Source organism: Oryzias latipes, chromosome 12 (assembly GCF_002234675.1).
Source record: "Oryzias latipes chromosome 12, ASM223467v1".
In the NCBI taxonomy this organism is placed as follows: Eukaryota; Metazoa; Chordata; class Actinopteri; order Beloniformes; family Adrianichthyidae; genus Oryzias; species Oryzias latipes.
Window position 1 is genome coordinate 15,812,433 of NC_019870.2, and position 20,429 is coordinate 15,832,861.

A 20,429-nucleotide genomic window follows, 5' to 3' on the forward strand; every position below is an offset into this window, starting at 1 on the left:
GGAAGAAAGCAATTCCTCATTGACTCCCATGTTGTAACTTTTATACCAAAAATAAACCCATTCTTGGGTTTCTTATCATGACAGAAACCCAAGAATGGGTTTAACAACTTTGTGCAGCGAGATTTGTTTTTTAATCAGTTGTTTTTCTTTTATAGGAGCTGAAACATTAGCATAACTTTTTGATTGGCAGCAGCAGATTTTAATATTTATTTTGTCCTGCTTTATTGCAGTTTTTAGAACACCTTTGAGGCATGGGGAGTGAAACACTTCATGCTTCCTTTTCATCATTTAAATTCAAGAAGGAAGACAGAAAATCTCCATCCAGTGGATGAACATGGACACAACTAAACCAACCTGTAAGATTCATTATTGATAAGACTTTAAAAAGATGAATTAGGTCTTCAACTCCTGGGAGTTAGGCTAACAGTCTACTGTGTACAAGAAGTTATCAAAAGCTGGAGTCAGAACCAAATATGTTGAAGCTGCTTTTAGCTGCACCCGTGAAAACAGCTTTTGATTATTTCAAATGTGTCATTACCTTTATTCAAATTTCATTTCAAACTTTAACTGTCATCTTTCCAGCGCATTTGCTGCAAAGTGTACATGCTGCACTTTGATAGTTGCATTTTTGATGTTGTGGATGTTTTTTTATGCTTCAAAAGCTTTCTGCATATCAGTTTGAGTTACCTCTGTGTACGAAAAGCATTATACAAGTGAGACTCTTAGAGGTAATCTCAGCACACAAAAAAACTAAACTTTATAAGAAATCTTTGGTGAAAAAAATGAGTCTTGCCCTTGGTCTTAATAATATCTGATTATTTTTTATATATAAATAAATACCCCTGCACATTTTGCCAAACAGCTGTGACCAGGAAATGCATGCATGCGCTGCCGCTTCGCTATGTCACAGTCAATTAGTTTTCATAAACTTGTTTACAGACCTGCAACCCACGCACTCTCTTACTCTGCCTCATTAGACGCCTAATTGAGTTAAAAGCAGGTGGGTGGTGGAAACGACATGATTAAGCTCCACTGACAAAACGTGCACCAAAAAACATGCTTGTTAGCTTGATTGATGATCCTACATTGGTCAGGCCAGTCCTGTGAAAGAGATACAAAAACCTTGCCTGGCTAAATGAAAGTTTCATCATCTTGTCAACACTCTGGGCTGTTGCATCCGAAAGACGTGCAGACAAACCAGAGAAAGACAGAAGGAGATCAAGTTGAAGGACAAAATTTGTGAGATGAGAGATGGCTTTGTCTGCTGCAAAAAGCATTAACTTTTATCCTGTAAAGACGGAAAAAATAGATATAACGTAGATAGTAACGTCAGCGTGCTCTCTTTACACAAAATTCTTTTAATCCCTCCAGTTTTACTTTGAAATTCTGGGTTTATAGTTCAAAGTTTAGCATTTTATTCCAGCAGCAGTTAAGTCACAAGTGATGCATAACTCCATGACAACTGTTCAGCAAAAATAATTTGGGGACGAAAAGTGCTAAAAACTAAATTTACATCAAAATCATTTGAAAACTGGTTCAGTCAGCATTGATAATCAGTTCCAAAAGCAAAAACAAACCAACGTAAAAACATGTATTTATTTACACCCTGCACGTTGTTAGAGGCTGTTGTCTTCTCTCTTTCATCTCCTTTCCAATAGGAAATTAACATGCAGGGTATTATTTTAAAAGCATCTCATCAGTAACTTTTTGAATAGAGATGGAAAACATTCACACAAGTGCAGCTTTTGTATATGAAAACCCTAAAAATGCTCATTTGTCAATTTTATTTTGTTTAAAGTCCCACTCCAATCATCTTTACATCTATTGTAATAGCGTCTCCGGTGGTCTTTTAGTTAAAATTGTCGGTTTTAGCCAAAATAAAAAAAACTGTGTTTTTTTTCTAGGACATTGTTTCTAAAGAGTGGCGCGACTTCATTAGAAATTCAACTCTGAGTTGGATCATGGCCACAGAGTAAATTCACCATATTTCCCATAATCCATATGTTTACATCCTCTTCTGCTAGCTTGCAGCCCCTCACATCAACATTCATGACTAGTTAGGAATGCATTCCACCCCTTGTCGCCTGTTGATGCAAAAATTCATCAACACCAAAGTAACATAATCGGTGCAACAAAAATGGCAAACAGTATCCAGCCATACAGTTTAAAGACAGATGCCAGCTCAAACTGGGAAAATAAAAAAGGGTACATGGATCCATTTGTCTGCACATGGATGCATCAGGGAGTTTGTGACCCGCCGATTGTATCTTCTGCATTACTGATACAAGCTTTTTCAAGCGCCATTCTCCCCCTGCTTCTGATTTTCAACTATCTGAATACAGAAATACTCAGAAATACAGTTTTAAGCCTAATTTTCTTTATATATGTCCCCCATCATAAGAAAAATGCCACAAAAACGCACTAAAAACGCTGTTTTCATTGGAGTGGGTATTTAACACAACCAAAAACACTAAAAAACAATGAGTTCCGGGTTGAAATAACCCTCTGAGCTCCTTCGATTACTGTTTCTTTTTGAATTCCTCAGCAAATTGTCTCGTCTGGCTCAAGAGCAGGAGCTGCTCCACGTCTGACTGAGATGCGCAGGGAAAGCCAATGCACACGAAGAACCTATTAGGGGGCCTAGCAGCCAGCAGCAACCCTGGGAGGCCAGCCAACTAAGTGTGAACAATGGGAACCCAGCTCAACAAAACATCCTCCAGAAGTGAGAGACTGAGAGGGAGTTTGGAAGGGGGGTCAGATAACCCATTCTGGCTTCCACAGTGTCAAAATACAGCAGGGCTTGTGTTTAAAGGAGAAAACTTCTCTGACATTTAAAGGAATGCGTCCGATCAGTGCTGATCATGAGTTTCAGCCCGCAGCTCAGGAAGCCAGGTCTTCAACAGCTTTTTCTTCTTCCTCACCAAAACCCACAATCTTTTCTGCACGTCAGAGAAAACCAGAGGTAAGACACTTCACCTTTTCTCACGCGAAAAACTCCTGAACCACAACCGTTACATCCATCCCACTTGCACCCCGCCCCATCCTTTTGTGTCAACTCAAACAGTCACAGTTCAAACTGTCAACACAGATGTTGCAACACGAACATGCCTGATGTGAGCAAGTGCAACGCGTGTGCTGCTTTTCCCACGAGCAGTTGAGAGCTGCTCTGTTGAACAGGATGCACCTCGGCACATCTGTGAAACCACGTGAACATGAGTCACGCTTTACGTCCCGCCGAAATCAGGTGCTCACCGAATAATAAAACATAGAGGGGAAAAAAACAGCTGTGACACTACCAATAAAAAAAAGGGTGAACTTGAAATTACGATGACCTTTGCCCTTTGTTGCAAAACATTAAGTATTGTCACTTTAGGATCAACTCGAACAGAGAAGCAGCTTCTTTCATGTTTTTCAAATGTCTGAATAGTAAGCTAAGATGCTTTAATTCAAAACCAAATCAGCAGACAGATAATTGATGCACTTTTGACTATTTAGCAAAATCAACTGATTCCAAATGTAAAAAAATCACAGAGTAATTGCAATTCTGCAACACAAATACAGCAATTTTGAACACGGCAGAGAAGTGTTTTTGGAAAAGTTCTCCATGTGAGTGTGTGGGTAACGTAAAACCAGCTCTCCCACAACACACACACAGGGGAGGGGACCCCACTTTAAACTGAGACTACCCACAATGCACTGCACTCCTTTTATGCAGGCAGTGAAAGGATGAGGCCATGAATGACAAAAGGAGAGAATGGGGATCTGGGCTGGGCCCGACTCGGAAGACAGACAGGGTGTGTGTAAAAAAGTGTGCTTTATAACCAGTTTTTATGAAAAATACAACAGGACGGGGGACAAAAGAGAAGGTAAATTAAAAAAACAAACAAACATGTGAATACTCAGACAACTTGAGTTTAATGATTACTTTACTGGCTTGTACACAAACGTACAAAAATAATACAGCACTCATCTCCACGTGACATCACGTCATCATCACAGTGTTACAAATGTTCAAAAATAAAAGAATACAAACAATATATATATATGTTTATATATATATATTTATATTTAGATATATTTATATCCAAAATCAGACAAGATGGAACATCTGCATCACTCATTAAAAAAATTCATGTTTTCTCCTTGCTTGAAATGAAGCAAGACCACAAACCAAAAAGTTGGCCCCCAAAAAAGTCAAAACTTATTCTTTTAGACTTTTCTTTTTTTTTGTCTTTTCAAAATTTTTTTCTTTTTAATTTAAAAAAAAAAAAAAGTTACATCACTCATGTTTGACCAATCCGGCAGCTGGCTCTTGTACGTCATAAATGTTATGACTTGGAGAGCCGAATAACTGCACAACCGTGCAATTTTAAACATCTTACAATGATCTTACCATCAAATGTATTATTCCCCTTTAGCAAAACACAACAGGAAGACAGCACTTCAGAAAAGAAAGTGCCCCAAGATATCATCATTAGCATTGATATATATATCCATATGTAAATATACATACACCCAATCACAGAGATACACTCAATCTTTGTTGAAAAATGTGTTTTTTCCCACAAAGTAATACACACTTGAGGACATTTTCACCTTTTTTCTATTTAGAAAAAGTTTAAATGTTGACACATAAAAGCCAACTTCTCAACAACAGTCATCAGTGCAATATTCGAAAAGAAAAGAAAAAAAACAATCAAGTTTAAGACAAGCTATGCATAATTCATTTGTTGCCTGACACCAAAGTTTGCTGAAAATGAAGAGGAACTATGATTTCAGGCCTTTCTGAATGTGGGAAATTCTCAGTCCTGATGACTGTTTAACACCGGCCTCAGGAGAAGCACTCCATTAAACACATGCGCACGCACGCACACACGCACGCACACACACACACTCACAACATCAACACAAAAAAACTTCTCATGAGGGGAACCAGTGCTGCTATGAAAGCAACTGTTGGCTGTTTTTTCATTTCTTTTTTTTTTTGCAGTAGGCTATAAAAAATAAAAGTATCAAAGAAACATACAAGCAGCATTGTTACAAATGTTAGGGTGCTATGACTTTCAAAATGCAAGAGGCAAATTTTGAAACCTGTTTTTCTTTTTCTTATGTGACATCCTGCAACAGTCATGTGTTGTTTAAGTCCTCGTCCTCAAACAAGTACAAGGGTCCTGCTCAGTAGTAGTAATTCTTCGAAAGCCTTGGCTCCTGAAGTAAACCCACATGAACACTGGGGGCGCACAAGGCTCCGTATTTTTTTGTGCAATATAACTCCCTGCATTTTATAGAAGTCATGCAACTCCATGCATGACACAAACAGAACAAAGACGAGCTGGTGGGGCCGCAGAGAGAGTGAAACATGCATGATGGAGAAATTAAAAAAAAGAGAACCATGTGATGCTTTGCTTATCAGCACTGGTTTGGTTGGTAGTGTCAAGATGTCCCAACTTATGGATGCAGGGGTGGGTCGGCTGCATCTGCTGCAATGAAGTCCTGTCTTAACAGAGACATTTACAACAAACCCTTTCACACTCCAAAAGCAACTTGAGAATACTTTCTAGTCGAGGTAGCTGGGAAAAAAACAGGCAACCAAACAGTTATTTTAGTTGGAAAAGAGGGTCAAATCAGCTTTTAGCGGTATGGGATGTCTGGGTTTGTTGCATGAGGGTGTGGCACTGGAGTCTGGAGCAGCTTGAGACACTCTTGAACTTTCTTTACACTAAAGAATCACAACATAATTAAAAAAAAAAAAGCATCTTCTTAAATGTACCTTCATAAATAAAAACCCCAGCCTGCTTTCACAGTGAAAACTAGGATGTTAAAGAATACTGAGAGGAAAATATAAAGTGAATTCCAATTTTTTTTTCTTTTGACACAAAGCAAAAGCAGCGGTTTTATAATAACACAATGACCACTGACAAAGTGGTCGCACTGGCCTGAAAAGTCGGACACCAGCATGGCAAGGTCTTCTTGCAGAGCGCATTCAGCTATACTGTCTCTTCTTTTTCCTTTGAAAACAAGGTAAAGCTATTGTGTACAGTACTTCACAACATTGATGGTGTCAGATGGCAACATTTAGCCACTATAGTGCCGCTCTTTGAATGTCAAAAAATGAAATCAGTGGATTTTTTTTTGAGGAAAGTGAACCTCTGGCAACCATCAGAGGTGGACCCCTCTGCTCGTGCGTCTTTCCTTTCAGATATTCCAGCATGCAGCCGTGTAGCGTCAAGTGCCGTGTTTCACATGTAATAACTTAAAAAAGGAGGAGGGGGGGGGGGTCCTTTACAGAATAATGTGGAGCAGCAGGTCAAATCTGCACTCCCACAAAGAAACTATTCAGCTGCGCTGAGATTCGGAGGTCGAGGACACAGGGAAAAAACTGGGCCATCTGCACTCTGGAATCCAAACGTGCGCATGATGATGATGATGGATGCGCGCGGACTGGTTTTTGTTGTGATGGGACGCACGGTCTTACAGGAACATTCAAGAAGAAAGCTTTAGTACCAATAAACTCACCGAAACGGACTGCTTTAGTAGCAGATTCTTGAGTGCAGAGCGGACCCCGTTTGGTTTGCAGTGAGGGGAGCCTATGGCGCAGGCTCATTTAAATGTCATTTACATATGATTTGGCACAACTGTTAACGGCCATTGTTCTGGTTTTGTTGTAGCCTGGCTTTTACTTTGCGTTGCAGTTTTATGTTGAAAGTTTTGCTGTTAAATTTTCTATAGTTTTTTTCTCTTTTTCGTTTTTTACCTGACAGCAGAGACAGATCACCGCGCACCAGAGGAATACTTGGCCTTGGTGATGAGGTATAGCACAATGTCTTGGTGGCCCCCGAAGGCGGCGATGTGTAAAGCGCTCCACCCTTCCCTGTTGGCCAGTCGGATATCTGCCCCAAACTTCACTAGTAGTTTCACCAACTCGAGGTTGCCGTCTATGACGGACTGGTGCAGGGCAGTCTGTCCTTCTGGCCCGAAGGAGTTGACGTTGAACTCGCAGTTTGTCATGTTCTGCAGCAACGAGTGCAGCTCCTTTGTGTTGCCTTTCTTCACCGCCTCCTGGAACACCCTCTGCGGTGCGGAGCAAGTCGACACATCCGCCTGGCTCATGGCTGAAGCTCGCTGGAGGCTCGCAGAGAAGTAATCCTGCCTGCGCTCTAAAGCTTAAGTTATTCGTCTTCTCCTTGTTGAGCGTCTCTGGACTGGTAAGAATGCCACAGTTACACTGGATGATGACCAACTTCTAAAGGCACGTTTAAGTTCTAAAGGAGGAAAATGAGCACTGTGTATATATCCCAAAAAGGACAAGAAGAGAAACGGCACACTTGGTGTGCAAAATGTTAATTTCTGAGGAAATCCCCTTTAAAGGATGCTCTCAAGCGATCCGGGGTTCTCTAGTTATAGCTTCCCTCCCGTGGCAGCAGCAGGTAGTTTACTTGAGGGGATGGCGTAGAGGCAGAACCGTATTCACAGGGGGGAGACTGTGTAAGTATGAGCACCCTCTCCACAAAGCTTCGATGTTCCCGCTGCTTTTCCTTCAACGGCCCGACCTGCTTCCTGGCTGTACGTCGCTGCTTATAAGGCCGGCGGGTCTGAGAATGACACACACAACAAAAGAAATCCGCGTGAACCTCGAATCCACATCAACAGGCTGTCCTACATTCCTCCACATCCGACAATGAGGGAGAGGAGCTCAGTGCGCATTCGTTTTACGCACGGGTTCCTGTGAGTTTTCTGCCTCTAATGAGTGGAGCTGCGATCCAACTCAGCTTTCTGACTTACCTGTGACAGATGGACGGCTCCGCAGCGACGCAAAGAATACAAATCCACCGTGGGGCCCCGGATTGAGTCCTCCTCGCGGTCCGTGTGAGTCTCTGCCCAGCGCTGCGCTCCGGGGGAATATTTTACGCGTCCTTTATTTGCATGACAATACCTTCCCAAAGAATCGTCTGTAAAGGAATGGGCGGAGTACCGAGGAGGTAATAGGCTGCCGGCTCGGTTAGAGGGAAGGACTGGGTCCTGTGAATCTGTAGGTAGGGGGTGTGGTCTTCCTTAGGGGGCGGGAGGGGGCAAAAAAAAGTGGTGCTTCAACAATATTAAACAAGCCGCCTGCTGCAATATTATGCTACATCCGATCTGCATGGTTGTTCCGTGAAACGGACTTACATTCTCCAAGGAGAAGGCAGAGGCTCATCCAAAGGACTATCAACTGTTCCTGAAGTCAGATACCTTTCACTGACAGGGAGAACTCCAGCAACAGTTTCATTGAGTTAATCCATCGGATGAATGAAACAGATAAAAAAAAAACACATTTATTGAAGTTGCACATCTGCTTTTACTAAAGCACACTTCTTTAATATAAAGAATTGTAGGGCTCTGTTTTTAATTATGACAATAATAAAGTATCAAATATTACTAAAATGTAGACTATGGATTAAATTGCGTAAAAACACGCGCGCCCTTTACGCACAACTTTTTCGTGCCATAAAAATGAGTTAAATTTGATTTTTTGTGGATGCTTTTTTGTTTGTGCATCGATGTAACAAAACACGTTAAATATACAGAATAATTAATGGTGGCCTTGTGGTCAAGAAGATATTCCCCCCAAAAAATTCAAGTATAATCAATTCAATGCGCTGCATGGAGATAAAAAACGCATCTCCTCTGACTGTGTTCAGGTCAGCAGACTTTAAACCGCCCGTGTTCTCTCACAATAGAAATAACCCCTGAACCAAATGGCACTTAAATAAACTGCACTCTAGACTGGGTTTCCCGTTCATGTCTCCCCATGTAAAAACACCTCTGAGGAGGAGATTATAGGTGGCTGTTTAAATCATAAACGGCGGATATAGTGCAGTTGTTTTTAGAACGACTAGACGGTGGGACTTCAAATAACAAAAGCTCTGCACTACTTCCTTTTTGCAAGTGAAAAAAGGTGACGCTCTGCGCAGATTGACACGCTGCTCAGCTGCCCCGGCCACCGTGGGAACAGAGCGCCTGTGTGTGTGTCTGAATGTGTGGGAGAGCGAGAGACAGAAGAAAAGAGGTGAAATGCAGAAGTGCAGTTAAACAGAGAAAATTAGCTTTAAAATCACGGAAAGACTGGGGCGGGGGAGCAGAAACGCAAGAAAACCGCAAGGTCTTAAAGTCTCCATCGCGCTTTTTGCTCCGTTTGTCGGACTCGAGTTGAGGTCTGTTTATCCATGTAACACTTTCTGAGTTGCTCCAATGGTTTGGCGGCTTTCGCCCCCCCCCCCCCCACACACACACACACACTGTGAACAGTACATTTGGCGCACATATGAGGCCGCAAAAGCCTGCACAAATGCGCACTTTGCGAGAATTTGGGAAACCATCAGGAGTCCACAAATAATGCTGAATCAGAAACAATACCTGAAACAAAACACGACCTGTTGCTCGTTAGAAGGTCTTAGTTCATTGAAGTCCACAAACGCCCACTGAAAGCAAATGAAATGTTCAAACCACGTGGTAAAATGGATGTTGAGATTATAAATCAAAACAAAAAGAATTCTAAACTCACTTTTACCTAAAGCCTTAGGCTTATGGTACATTTAGACAAAGCAAAGCAAATTCTTTTGAATGAACGCGTTTTGATCCAATATTTTTGGCACCAGGGCACACCAGTGTTTCAACTTATTACAAATATCCAGTTTACTTAAATAAAGTCAGGAACTGGAGTCTACAGGCCAGAAAGGAAGGCCCTCAACAGTTGACCAACGCCAAATCACTAATCACTACACTTTATTTCTGTAATATTTTTTAAATGGATGTATGTTTTGGCACATTTACCAACTTCGAACAATGGAAACTGCTTTTGTGGTCCATTTTCTTTTAATTTGACAAATAAAAGGTTTCTAACTTGAAACATTTTGTCATTGTGAGATTATCTTTGTGTATAAGAAGTTTTGGAAAATTGTGTCTTGATCCCTCTAGGACTCACTTCACTTTTCTCATCCAACCAGCAGAAATAAGCCATCTCCCTTACATTTTCAGTTTTTGGAGGATAGTCCATCATAATACCCCTAGTATTATGATTTCCGATTGGTTCTGAAACAAATAGCTCCAAAGCTCCAAACTGTGGCCTGACACACCCAACTTTAAATTATTCAAGTATCAGGAATGAAATTATGGTATGCTTTGCTTCCGTTTAATATTCACTAAAGTTTTATTTTATTTTTTACAACGTGCCAAAAAAAATCACACATTTTTTAGGCCTTTACTTCTCCCTGATCCCCAGCATCACATCCCCAAGCACACAACTGCATGTTTTCCTTCTTTTGTCTAAGGTTACTGGATGGTGCGGAACATTTTCCGGAAAATTAGGAACATCTGTCCGTTATCACAGCTTTAAGCTGTAGCGCGTCTGGACACTTGGAAAACATTTGCACAGACCGCAGGAGCCAAGAGTTTCTCCGCTGGATGAGTTTCTCCTCAAATACCCTCCCCAACACTTGCGCTTCACTTTGGAGTTCCTGAGCAATGTGAGCCTGGGACGGAGCCAACATACATTCATTTAGTTGCAGATAAAATAGCTCTCACTTTTCCAATTCAATTAATGGGCCATCAAACTACTTCCTTCCGCCCCCCAAAATATGACATTTCAACACCAACTGGACATTCCGAATGTGCGTAAAAACGCACAAGTCGCGTAAATAAGATTTGTTCCGAATCTCAAATTAAAGGCAATTACACCAAGACTATGGACATGGGCTCTGTTTATGAATCTGGTTTGCCGAAAAATACTTATAGGATATTTTCATATGGATAAAGAAGTAAGATCCAGGAGTGCAGAGCAGGGAAATACTGCAGCCCTGTGCGCTGGACCGAGATTTGGCGCCGAGGCCAGGGCAACGGGGCCACACAGGACGGGAGGGGGAGCCTTCCCGGAATGCTCGCTGCTGGAGAGTCCAGGTATGTAGACGCGCACAGAGGAAGCGAAAATTACATCTCCTTTGAAGATGGCGTCGATATGTATTTTTTTCATTTATCATCAGGGCTGCTACTTAATTGCGCTTCTGCTTTCTAATGTATGCTGGAAAGCATGGCAGAGAAAGAGAGAGGTGAGGGAGAGATGACGGTGACACCAGGGAGGGAGGGTCCTCTGCAACCAATTCATTCCGGACACCACGTGTCCTCAGAGCGTGGGAAAGAGGCGAGCTTTTCTTCCCAGCAAAGAGCGGGGATCAAATAACACAGCGCTGCAGCGCGGAGCTCTGCAGAGCTGCGGCCGCGCCGACGAGGACGGGACGGAGGCTGTTAGGGAGCTATAAGGTTCCCTTTGTATGCGATCCAATAAAATATTTGACAGAAGTAGCAAGTTTAGACACTGTGCGCCCTGCTTTGCAACAGCGCGCGGCGGAGAGCCAAGATTCGCGCGTATCCACAAGTCAGCACGAGAGGAAAAGTGTCGTTAAAATCTCTTTATAATGAAGGGTTCTTCAGGATAGACATTTTTGTCAGCTCTTATTTTGGAGTCCCTGCTGTCAAAATAAGAACAGTGATAATCCATTTTTGTTTTTCTATACCGATATTTTTGTGCCTCGATTCCAACATCTGAAGCTCTCAATTCCACATATGTCACAGTGACAAATTAAAGAAAACTAAAGAGTAATTTTATATCTTTAAAATGTCATTCTTAAGAATTTTTTTAATTAAGTTTGCTTCATCAATAATGAATTTTTACAGACACACACAAAAATAATAATTGAGCTGACATTCCAGGGAACCTTGAAGTGACACCATCAGTCATATTGGAAAGGGAAAAAGCAACTATTTTTTGGAGAAATAATTAAAAGAAAGACCAAATATAAAGTGCCATTTTCTTTAAAACGTTTAACTGAAATATTTCCCTCAAACAGCTTCCACCAAACCTATGAAATATTGAGCTAAATTAACTGAAAAACTGTCAAAAAAATTTGTTTTCATAAAGTTTGATGTGTTTTATTCTAGAAACTTTATTTTAGCAAATTTATTTTGGTTTTAAAAAAAAAAGAAAAATAGTCATTTTGGCAAAAAATGCATTCGTTCTTTGAATGATAACAAATAAATTCACACATAAAATATTGATGGGTTGTCCAAACTAGTTTTTATATAGAAATATGTAAGATTTAAATGTAATTCAGAAGTCATCTTCATAGAATCAACTATGTGAGCTCAGAGGTAAAAATAAAACTGCTTTTATGAGTTACTTTTTAACAAATTAGACATAAGTCATGACTCGTACATCTGTTAATTTACCATCTAGTTAAAGTCTGTCACACTTCAGATTACATTGTTTCCCCTGCAGATTCCCACAACATTGTAAAACGACCCAGTGACTTGCTTTGTCAAGCTTTTCAAATGTTTCAAGAGGACTTAATCCAAACTGATCCCGACCTGCGAACAGCTACCATGCTCTGCTTGACAATTTGAAAGTCCACCCTTACAAAAAGTAATCCTGGATCTCTCTGCTCTCCCCGCGTGGAACGCCACATTCATCCGAGGAAACTCTCTCCGTCAGACCTGTCATTAATCATCAGCTGATTAAAAAAATTCAGTTACTCACACGCAGCATCACAACATTAATCTTCCTGTCAGTAATCATTCCCATTACCCTGGAAGAGCCTTGCATCGGAGAATTAAGTTTTGCATTGTCTATCAGGTTATGCAACAAACTATTTACGTGTCAAATAAATCACGCTTTAAATTGGAAATAACTTTCAAGTGACTTTAATAATTGTTTAGACAGCTCTAAATCAAAATGAAAGAAGAAGATCATCTGGTAAACACTTGATCATCAGGAACTTTTGCCGATTCTTTTCTTAACATAGTTGGCAAGGACGCTCTTCACCACAAAAACCAAGAACATTTTTGTGAAACACCAAAACACGTTGACCTGAATGTCATTTTTATGGTTTCCCGTGTGTTCAATGATGGACAAATATCAAGGGCTTCTGTGGTATGTGCTGGTTTGCTGGTGCTCGGCCTGGGAGCAGGAAACCTCCTATGCTAGTGTTACACCTGACAGACATCAGTGAAGCTCAGATGATCTCATCAATCTGTTCACCCTCACCTCTTCACCATCTGCTTAGTGGATTTAGAAACACCAAAAATCAAGAACATCTGCTGGCTGCCACAAGTGATTAATACTTGTCAGAAAATAACAATGAAACCAGGAGAAGTTTATTAGCTCATCAACCAACACAGTTTAACAGTGAAGACATTTATTTCTGACCAATGATTCTAGAAAAAAGGGAAAATTTTAGTTAAACATTACCAAACACTAAACAAATATCATCAAAATATTGATATCTAATTAAAATGCTACTAAACTCTAACAGAGTTGCACAAAATTGTATAAGAGTTCAGGTTTAAGAAAAAAAAAGGTGAGATTAAGAAAACCGAGCTATCCAGCAAGTGAAACTGCTGATCTTGCACAACCTACAAGTAATCTGTTGATCATGACATAAAAAAAAAGAATTCTGTGCAAACATGCCAGAGGGCAAATTCTTGTTTTTGTTGAAAGAATTTAAAAGTGGCAACAAAAAAGGTAAGATCACCTGTGGTTTCTTAGCAATTAGTTTTTTACATGATAAAAAAAAGAAACAGGAAGAATAACCTCAAAGCGTTGATCCATACTGCACAAATGTAGCTGCGTTACACAACAATCTCATTTTGAAATATGAACATATAGAGGTGTGCAGACAGTCTTTGTGCAGAAGACCAAGTTTATAACGTATAACAGCTGGAAGAAAACAAAATGGACCAAAACACCTGCGCACTTTGTGATTTGATGAATTTCACTTTTAATCTTAGTAGGAATACACTCTCTATGTTCTCTCTCTAGTTTCTTTCAGGACCAGGTTAACAGTAGAAGCTCTATATTAGGTTAGTTTTGCAGCGCTGCCTTAAGGGGCGCCTCAGTCGAGACGCTGTCCTCATCTGTTACGTGTAAGACTTCCTGGAACATGGAGCGGACACGGTCAAAGTGAGACCCTTCCCAGAACACCTTGCCACATCTGGTGCAGACATAGAACAGCAGTATCCTCGGCAGCAGGGCTGGGGGGACGGTGTGGAGCTGGATGGGTGACCCCCCGGGAAAGGTCAGGGTGTCGCGGTCCAGTCCTGAAAGGGAGGCCCAGCGACACTGTGAGGCATACCTGGGGGGCTCAGGGGTCACTTCGGGGGTTAGCGTGTCATCTTCCTGTTGACAGGATTTCTCTAGCGTGCAGTAAGAGTTCTCATGTTCTTGCAAATATCCTGCAGGTAAAAAGAAATAAAAAAGGATTCTTTAAAGAAGAACTTTTAAGCTATATTTAAAAAAACTTCTACAAACCACAAAACATCCAAGTGAAAGCGTCTTACAGAATTATTGACAGAAAAAAGGAACAAAGTGAAAGATTTTACCGTTTTCTGCGAGCATCCTGACCATCTCCGCCCGGGGAACAGCCACATACTGGTCACTGTTACACGCCTAGACAAACAAACAAGATTCTTTATCAACAGGGTTTAATACGGTGGCCCTGAAGGACAAATCACATTAGCTAATCACTCAACGTAAAACCATATTAAAGATCACAGCGACAATTAATGAAACTAACAAATATTAGAAAACAAATGTAGATTCTAGAAATACAAATTCCAGAAACTAAAAGTAAAAAAAAACATTCTAGAAAGCAAATGCAGTTTCCAGAAATCAAAATAAAGTGTAAAAAAATAATAATAAAGCAAAATAAAAAACATGTAAAAGGTAGGAATTATGGGACATCACTGATTGGATGATGACGTTTGAGTTTTGAAGAAGAGGGAAAGCAGAAGGATGTTTTACTTGAACTGTGGTAAAGAGTTGATGGAGCAATCACTGAACTTTTGCAGTGGCTGAGGCCTGAAGCTTAAAGAAGACATCACCAGGCAAAACAGCTTCCCATTGAAAAAGTGAACACATGTCACTATCTTTTACTTCAGATCTGTCCCATAGTACCTAAATTTTCATGGGTTTCTTATTTTGCTTTAGTTTTAACATTTCCTTTTGAATTACTTTTGTATGCGTCTTTTAAATGTTTCCTTATAATTTTTTTTCCAAGTTTTTTTTAAATTTTGCATTCCAGTTTTGAGCTAGATACCAGATCAGACGAGGAAAACCAAGAGGACCAAGAATCTGTTCGTCTACATGTGGATGCATCGGAATGAAACGGAGCAGGGAGCTTGTGGCCCATCGATTGTAGCTTCTACACCACAACTAGAAACTTTTTCCAACAGCATTTTGTTTCGTCTGCTCCTAATTCACAACAATTTGAATGAAGAATTACTCAGAAATGCAATTTTAAGCTTAATTTTGTACATAGATAATCCTCCAAAAATGCTTCAAGTACATGTTTTTCATTGAAGTGGTCTCTTTAAAACACTGAGGGTTTTCAACCCAAACATAAGCTCTGTTAGAATAGGCCTTATCATTATAGTGCATCTGCATTTAGATTTGACCTTTTTCTTTCATTATTTTTTCATGATTCTATTTCAGCCCACTATTGTAACAAGGCTGGATTCATAAGAATTTAATGTTTTTTGTTTTAGTAAAACAAAAGTTTCTATGGTAACACACAATGTTTATATTTTGACAGAAGGAAGACAAATAGTACATATAATGTACATATAATCTGATTATATTTGAACTTGTATTTTAGCCATTGATGGACGTTCACTTTGTGGCAAAGTCAAAGATTTGTTAAAATTTTGTTTACTTATTTTCTTGTTTCATGATTGAGGTACATCTATTTTTGTAGAACTGAAGACTGAAGATATTTCTTTGTGTTTTCTGAACATAATGTTTTTGCTGCCATATAAGTGGCAGCATTAATATAGTTTCGTTATCTGCCGGTTCTAGAGTAACAAGTGTCCGGCCTGTGTTGGATCAAGCCTAAGCGGGGTTGAAAAGCCAGTTTGCTTGTGTGGAACCATGCTCTCCAAATGTAGTCAGATGTTTTTCCCAGGTTGTTGCTTTAGTGCGAAAAGACCTAAGTGTTACAGAAAGAGCCAATTGGGGTGTGACCGTGTGTGTGAAGTTGGCGTTTATGCCTCAGTAATGTTCGCACGTCTATGCCGCCCTTTTTTCCCACAAGGTAAAGGTCTTGGTGGTGGGACATTAAGGACCCTTTGCCTGCCGGCCCCCAGCATGAACACACACTTGTCTGTAAGCCGTCCTGGCAGCGTTTTAGTGCTAAAATCCCTGTCAACACACCGGATCTCCACCCAGCAAACAGCGCTTCGCTCAGAAATGGGCTGTAAATCAAACCACGCTCGCAAGGATTATCCCTGATTAGTTCAACTCTTTACCTGGAAAATTCTAAAGCAAATTGTCTTAATCATCACAAAAACAAGCCTCCTCTTCAGCGTGCTCATGCAGAGCAGTCTGCCTCTGTGGTAATTGTGGTCAGTGGAAAGCAATAAGAGACAGTGGAGGTGTGGGAATAGCAGAGGTGTCTTCTCTGAAGCTTGTTTCTCCCTTAGTTCATGATGTTGTAATCCCTTTTCTGCTTCATATAACCACCGAGGACAACACTACCCACACAGACAAAACATCTTTAAATCTGTGCAGGTGACAGCCAGCAAAGCACTGTAAATGCATATACACATGGCTCCTGCATGCAAGTGTGGCGGCGGCGGCCAGGAAAACAGAGCACGCTGTTTGCTCGGCTTGAAGTTTCCCAGAGCTGAGCATGCCAGAACCTGCTCTGAACTCTCACGACTAAGATTCGGACAGGCAGGCACGCCATCTCAAACACACGCAACCTGGATAAAAATAATTCGATAATTATTCAAAACACGGAGAGCTACAATGGAGAACATCAGGAAGGGATCTGGGAGTTAAATAAATCAGACAGAAAGTCAAAGTATCTGGATTTAAATCACATTACTACACATCCCGGTGATTTGATCAGCTTTGTGGAGAACAGACATCAGTGAACAGCTAGTGTTTGTTTATACTAAATTCACTGGATTCTGCAGGTAAGATGCTGGTGCCACAAAATGTGGCTCTGGAGATTTTACAAAATAAAACTACAAAGAGTTTTGCAGAAAATAAAAAAAGTTTGATATGTTAGCTCCGCATATACAGCGGATCAGAACTCGGTTCATGGTGGATTCAATCCCTGTGCCTAAAACTAAAACAAGGCACATCACATTTCCGTGTAGGCAAGGAAGGAGGTAGACGAGCAAGCATAATAAAATATTTAACTGTTGCTGCTTCACAAAAGGTTGAGGCTGTTACCGGTTCCACATTGCTTGTACTCCCTCTGTTTGTTCTTTTTTTGGGAGGCTCCTGCATTGTCACTTTAAGAACCTTCTCTCTGTGTGACAACAAAGGCTATCTAAAGTGTGATAGTTTCAAAGGATGGGAGGTGGTGGAAAAAGAGGAGTGAATGGGGGATAGTAGAGAGAAGACAGCAAAAGGAGGGGTGGCAGTCCCCCCCCCCCCCTCTTAGTGAGCTCAAACTCACACACGCACGCACAGGGCTCTGCAGGCTGCTCCCATGGGAAAATTCAGAACCAATCTCAAAAGGCGGCGCTTCTAAGGCCCATGTAAGTCACATGGTTAGGAGCAGCCAATAGGGAATCTGTGATTTGATTCAAATTGTAGAATGTCAGGTAAGAGGCAGCGTGGGAACAGCAAAGGCAATGAGAGAGGGGAGCATTACCGGCACCTCGACTTAAAAAAATAAAAGCCCCGTGTTGCATATTTATGTGGTTTTCAGGTTGAGTCTTAGGTTAAGAAAATTTCAACACTTAATGCTGTTGTTTCAAAGAGGGAAAACGTCTTTTTCTATGGGGATATAGAGGTGAACTTCCCAGAAAGTGGACTAAAACCTTCCAGCTGGGGATTTATTATCGGCCTGTTTCTAGTAATCTCAAATGCATTTACTAAACTGACAGAAAATGTAGGAAATGTTGCAAAATACACTTCTCACTGAAACATTGGCCAAAATGGTATTAAATCAAATCAAGGATGATTGTGACAAAAGCAGATTCTGCTGGGTTTTACATTAAGAGTGATGGAACCAGAGACAGATGCATGTGGAGAATCTGTCAGTGGTTATTAAATTTGTCCGCAATGGTATTCTAGAGGAACACCTGATTGGTTTGCTTGTCCTCAGTCAGTTAAATGCGGAATTTATTAACACCCAAATTCTTGACCATCTTTCTGCTTCAGGTTATAGTGCAGCTGAAATTGTCAGTCAGTGCTATGATGGACCTTCTTTTATAAGTAGGGTCAGGGGTGGTGTTCAGGCCTTATTGCAGAAGAAGGTAGGGAAGAATATACCTTCTATCCACTGCTATAACCACCAGCTGGATTTGGGAGTGGTCCATGCAAAGTAAGCAGACCTATGTGCAAGAACCTTTTTTGATCTATCAGGATCTCTGCACTCATTTTTCTATCGTCATTATGTGTTACAGAACTATGATGTTCCCTCCCTAGAATGACTTTTGGGGATCAGGTGGACAAGCCATCATGATGTGACCAAATGCCTTGTGGAGAATCAGGATGCCATTAGGAGCATCCTGTCAGAGGTCACAGAGGACAGAGCTGCTACTGTTGACCTTTGCAACATCTGATGATGTTAAGGAGGCATCGTTTATTTGAAACCGGAAAGTTTCTTCTAAAAGTTTTGGCTTCCTTAAAGTCTGCAAATGCCATGCTGCAGCCTCTGTCTGTTGACCTGTGCTGTGCCTCAGAAGTAGTCAGTGCATCTCTGCAGGCTCTGAAGCAGACGAAGGATGAGGAGAGAGATTAATTAGTCAGCATGCCTGAACCAGCTGCTAAAAGAAAGAGAACGATGAGCTCAGTGCTCACAGGTAGTGCTGTCCACTGTGGGCCGTGCAGAAGACTCCATGACTCCTTGCCTGGCTCTGACGAGAGCTCTTTTCAACATTTTAGACATAGCCATTGTAGAGATGGAGACAGGATTTTCCAAAAGCAATCTCGACCTCATGAAAGCAGTTAATTGTCCTCAACCTCAATCTCACTCTTTTCTAAATGTTGCCATGTTAAGTCATCTGCAGAAAATGGCAGGAAGTGACAGGTACAAACTCTCCAAGAAGATTCTTGTTCCGAAAATAATGTTGGAAAAAGGAGTTCAATAAGTCTGATGCTGTCGGCAATGTAGAGTTTGTGGACCTCATCACTTTTTGCAAATATTTACATGGGTATAAGAATGCCTTTCCTCAGCTCCATCGTATGTATGTGACCTCCATTGTGATTGGTGTATCATCTGCATCATGTGAAAACTCTTTCTCTTACCCCCTACTGCTGCACCGCGCCACATGAAAGAAAACAAAATGTAGTTATTTTAGCTCATGAAAAGGCCATGACAAGAAACCTGGATATGGACGTATTTGTTAGGACTTTTGCACAAAAAACAGACGACTAATGCTGTAATGACTGATTTAAGCAATGCTGTGTGATCAGAACTAAATAAAGTGACCAAAAAAACAACATAAAAAAGAAATAAAAGAAAAAAAAAACTAAAAAGAATAAATAGCTAAACACATAGACAAACTTTAAAATATATCAATAAAAAAAGTGACAAAAAATACATAAAAATAAATGAAAAAGACAAAAAACTAAACCAAAATTTAACTTAAAATTGAATAAAATTAAGTGACACAAAGTATGTAATAAATAAATAAATAAATAAGATGTTGAACTATAAAGGAAAGAACAGAGATGGAAAAACAGACAGACAGGCTTAAAATATATTTTAAAAAATTTACTAAAACGCACAACACTTGATTTTAAATTATATTTGGAAATGGTTTAATTCAAGCAATAAAAACAAAAATAAAACAAAAGAAGACAAAAAACTGAAATATATATCTATTCAGAGATATATCAAATCTAGGATAGTCTTGAAATGATTGGAAAATGTATACACATACATCCACATACACATGTAAATAATTCAATTCTAATAACTCTCAATCATAAAGTGACCTACAGCTCTTACGCATGACACAGTGAAACCATGAAATAGTTAGTTTTTTAAAAGGAGTTTAATATGCCCACATGATGTTTGTCTTTACGGAGTAAACAGATGAGCAGCATCTTCAAAAATGAAAATATGACAATTGTGATGTGTAAAATGTTCTGTGAGATACCAGCTTTTTTCCACGCAAGTCAATTCATGTTAGTGACTGATCGGATTAAAATCCATCCAATTTTAGACTCTGTCTGCCTTCAAATTCAGCTAACAAACGGAAAAACACGACAAATGTGGAGGCGTCCCACCAAAAACAGAGGAAAACACTATGCCAGCTGGAAAAATCAGCTCCATTACAGCAGCATAGTGTAGAGTAGGGTAAGATAACGAAAGAAAGCCACCACGTGTTGTCTTTTTTTTCCTGGTTTCTCACGCAAGCAGGCATTCCAGGAGAGATGG

At 40.3% G+C, this 20,429-nt stretch overlaps 2 protein-coding genes and 1 non-coding gene across 4 annotated transcripts in view; all 3 read right to left on the reverse strand.

Moving 5' to 3' along the window:
* Nucleotides 1-6,771: 6,771 nt before the first annotated feature.
* Nucleotides 6,772-7,110, reverse strand: nrarp (NOTCH regulated ankyrin repeat protein). Its single transcript, XM_023961112.1, has one exon. It carries the CDS (start codon nt 7,108-7,110, stop codon nt 6,772-6,774), a length of 339 nt encoding a protein of 112 aa, XP_023816880.1.
* A 226-nt stretch (nt 7,111-7,336) lies between these two features.
* Nucleotides 7,337-11,379, reverse strand: LOC101159836. The gene is made up of 3 exons (XR_002874279.1): nt 8,167-11,379; nt 7,783-8,051; nt 7,337-7,592 (listed from the first exon to the last, which is right to left on the reverse strand). It is a non-coding gene; the product is annotated as an NOTCH regulated ankyrin repeat protein (transcript).
* Nucleotides 11,380-12,713: 1,334 nt separating this feature from the next.
* The window catches only part of exd3 (exonuclease 3'-5' domain containing 3), a 45,692-nt gene continuing 37,976 nt past the window's right edge, over nt 12,714-20,429 (reverse strand). For both annotated transcript variants that reach the window (XM_023960628.1, XM_023960627.1), the window contains exons 20-21: nt 14,407-14,473; nt 12,714-14,259 (exon numbers count right to left, since the gene is read on the reverse strand). In XM_023960628.1, the coding sequence (XP_023816396.1) occupies nt 13,889-14,259; nt 14,407-14,473 (438 nt within the window). In that variant the 3' untranslated portion in view covers nt 12,714-13,888. The remainder of the gene's footprint in view (nt 14,260-14,406; nt 14,474-20,429) is intronic.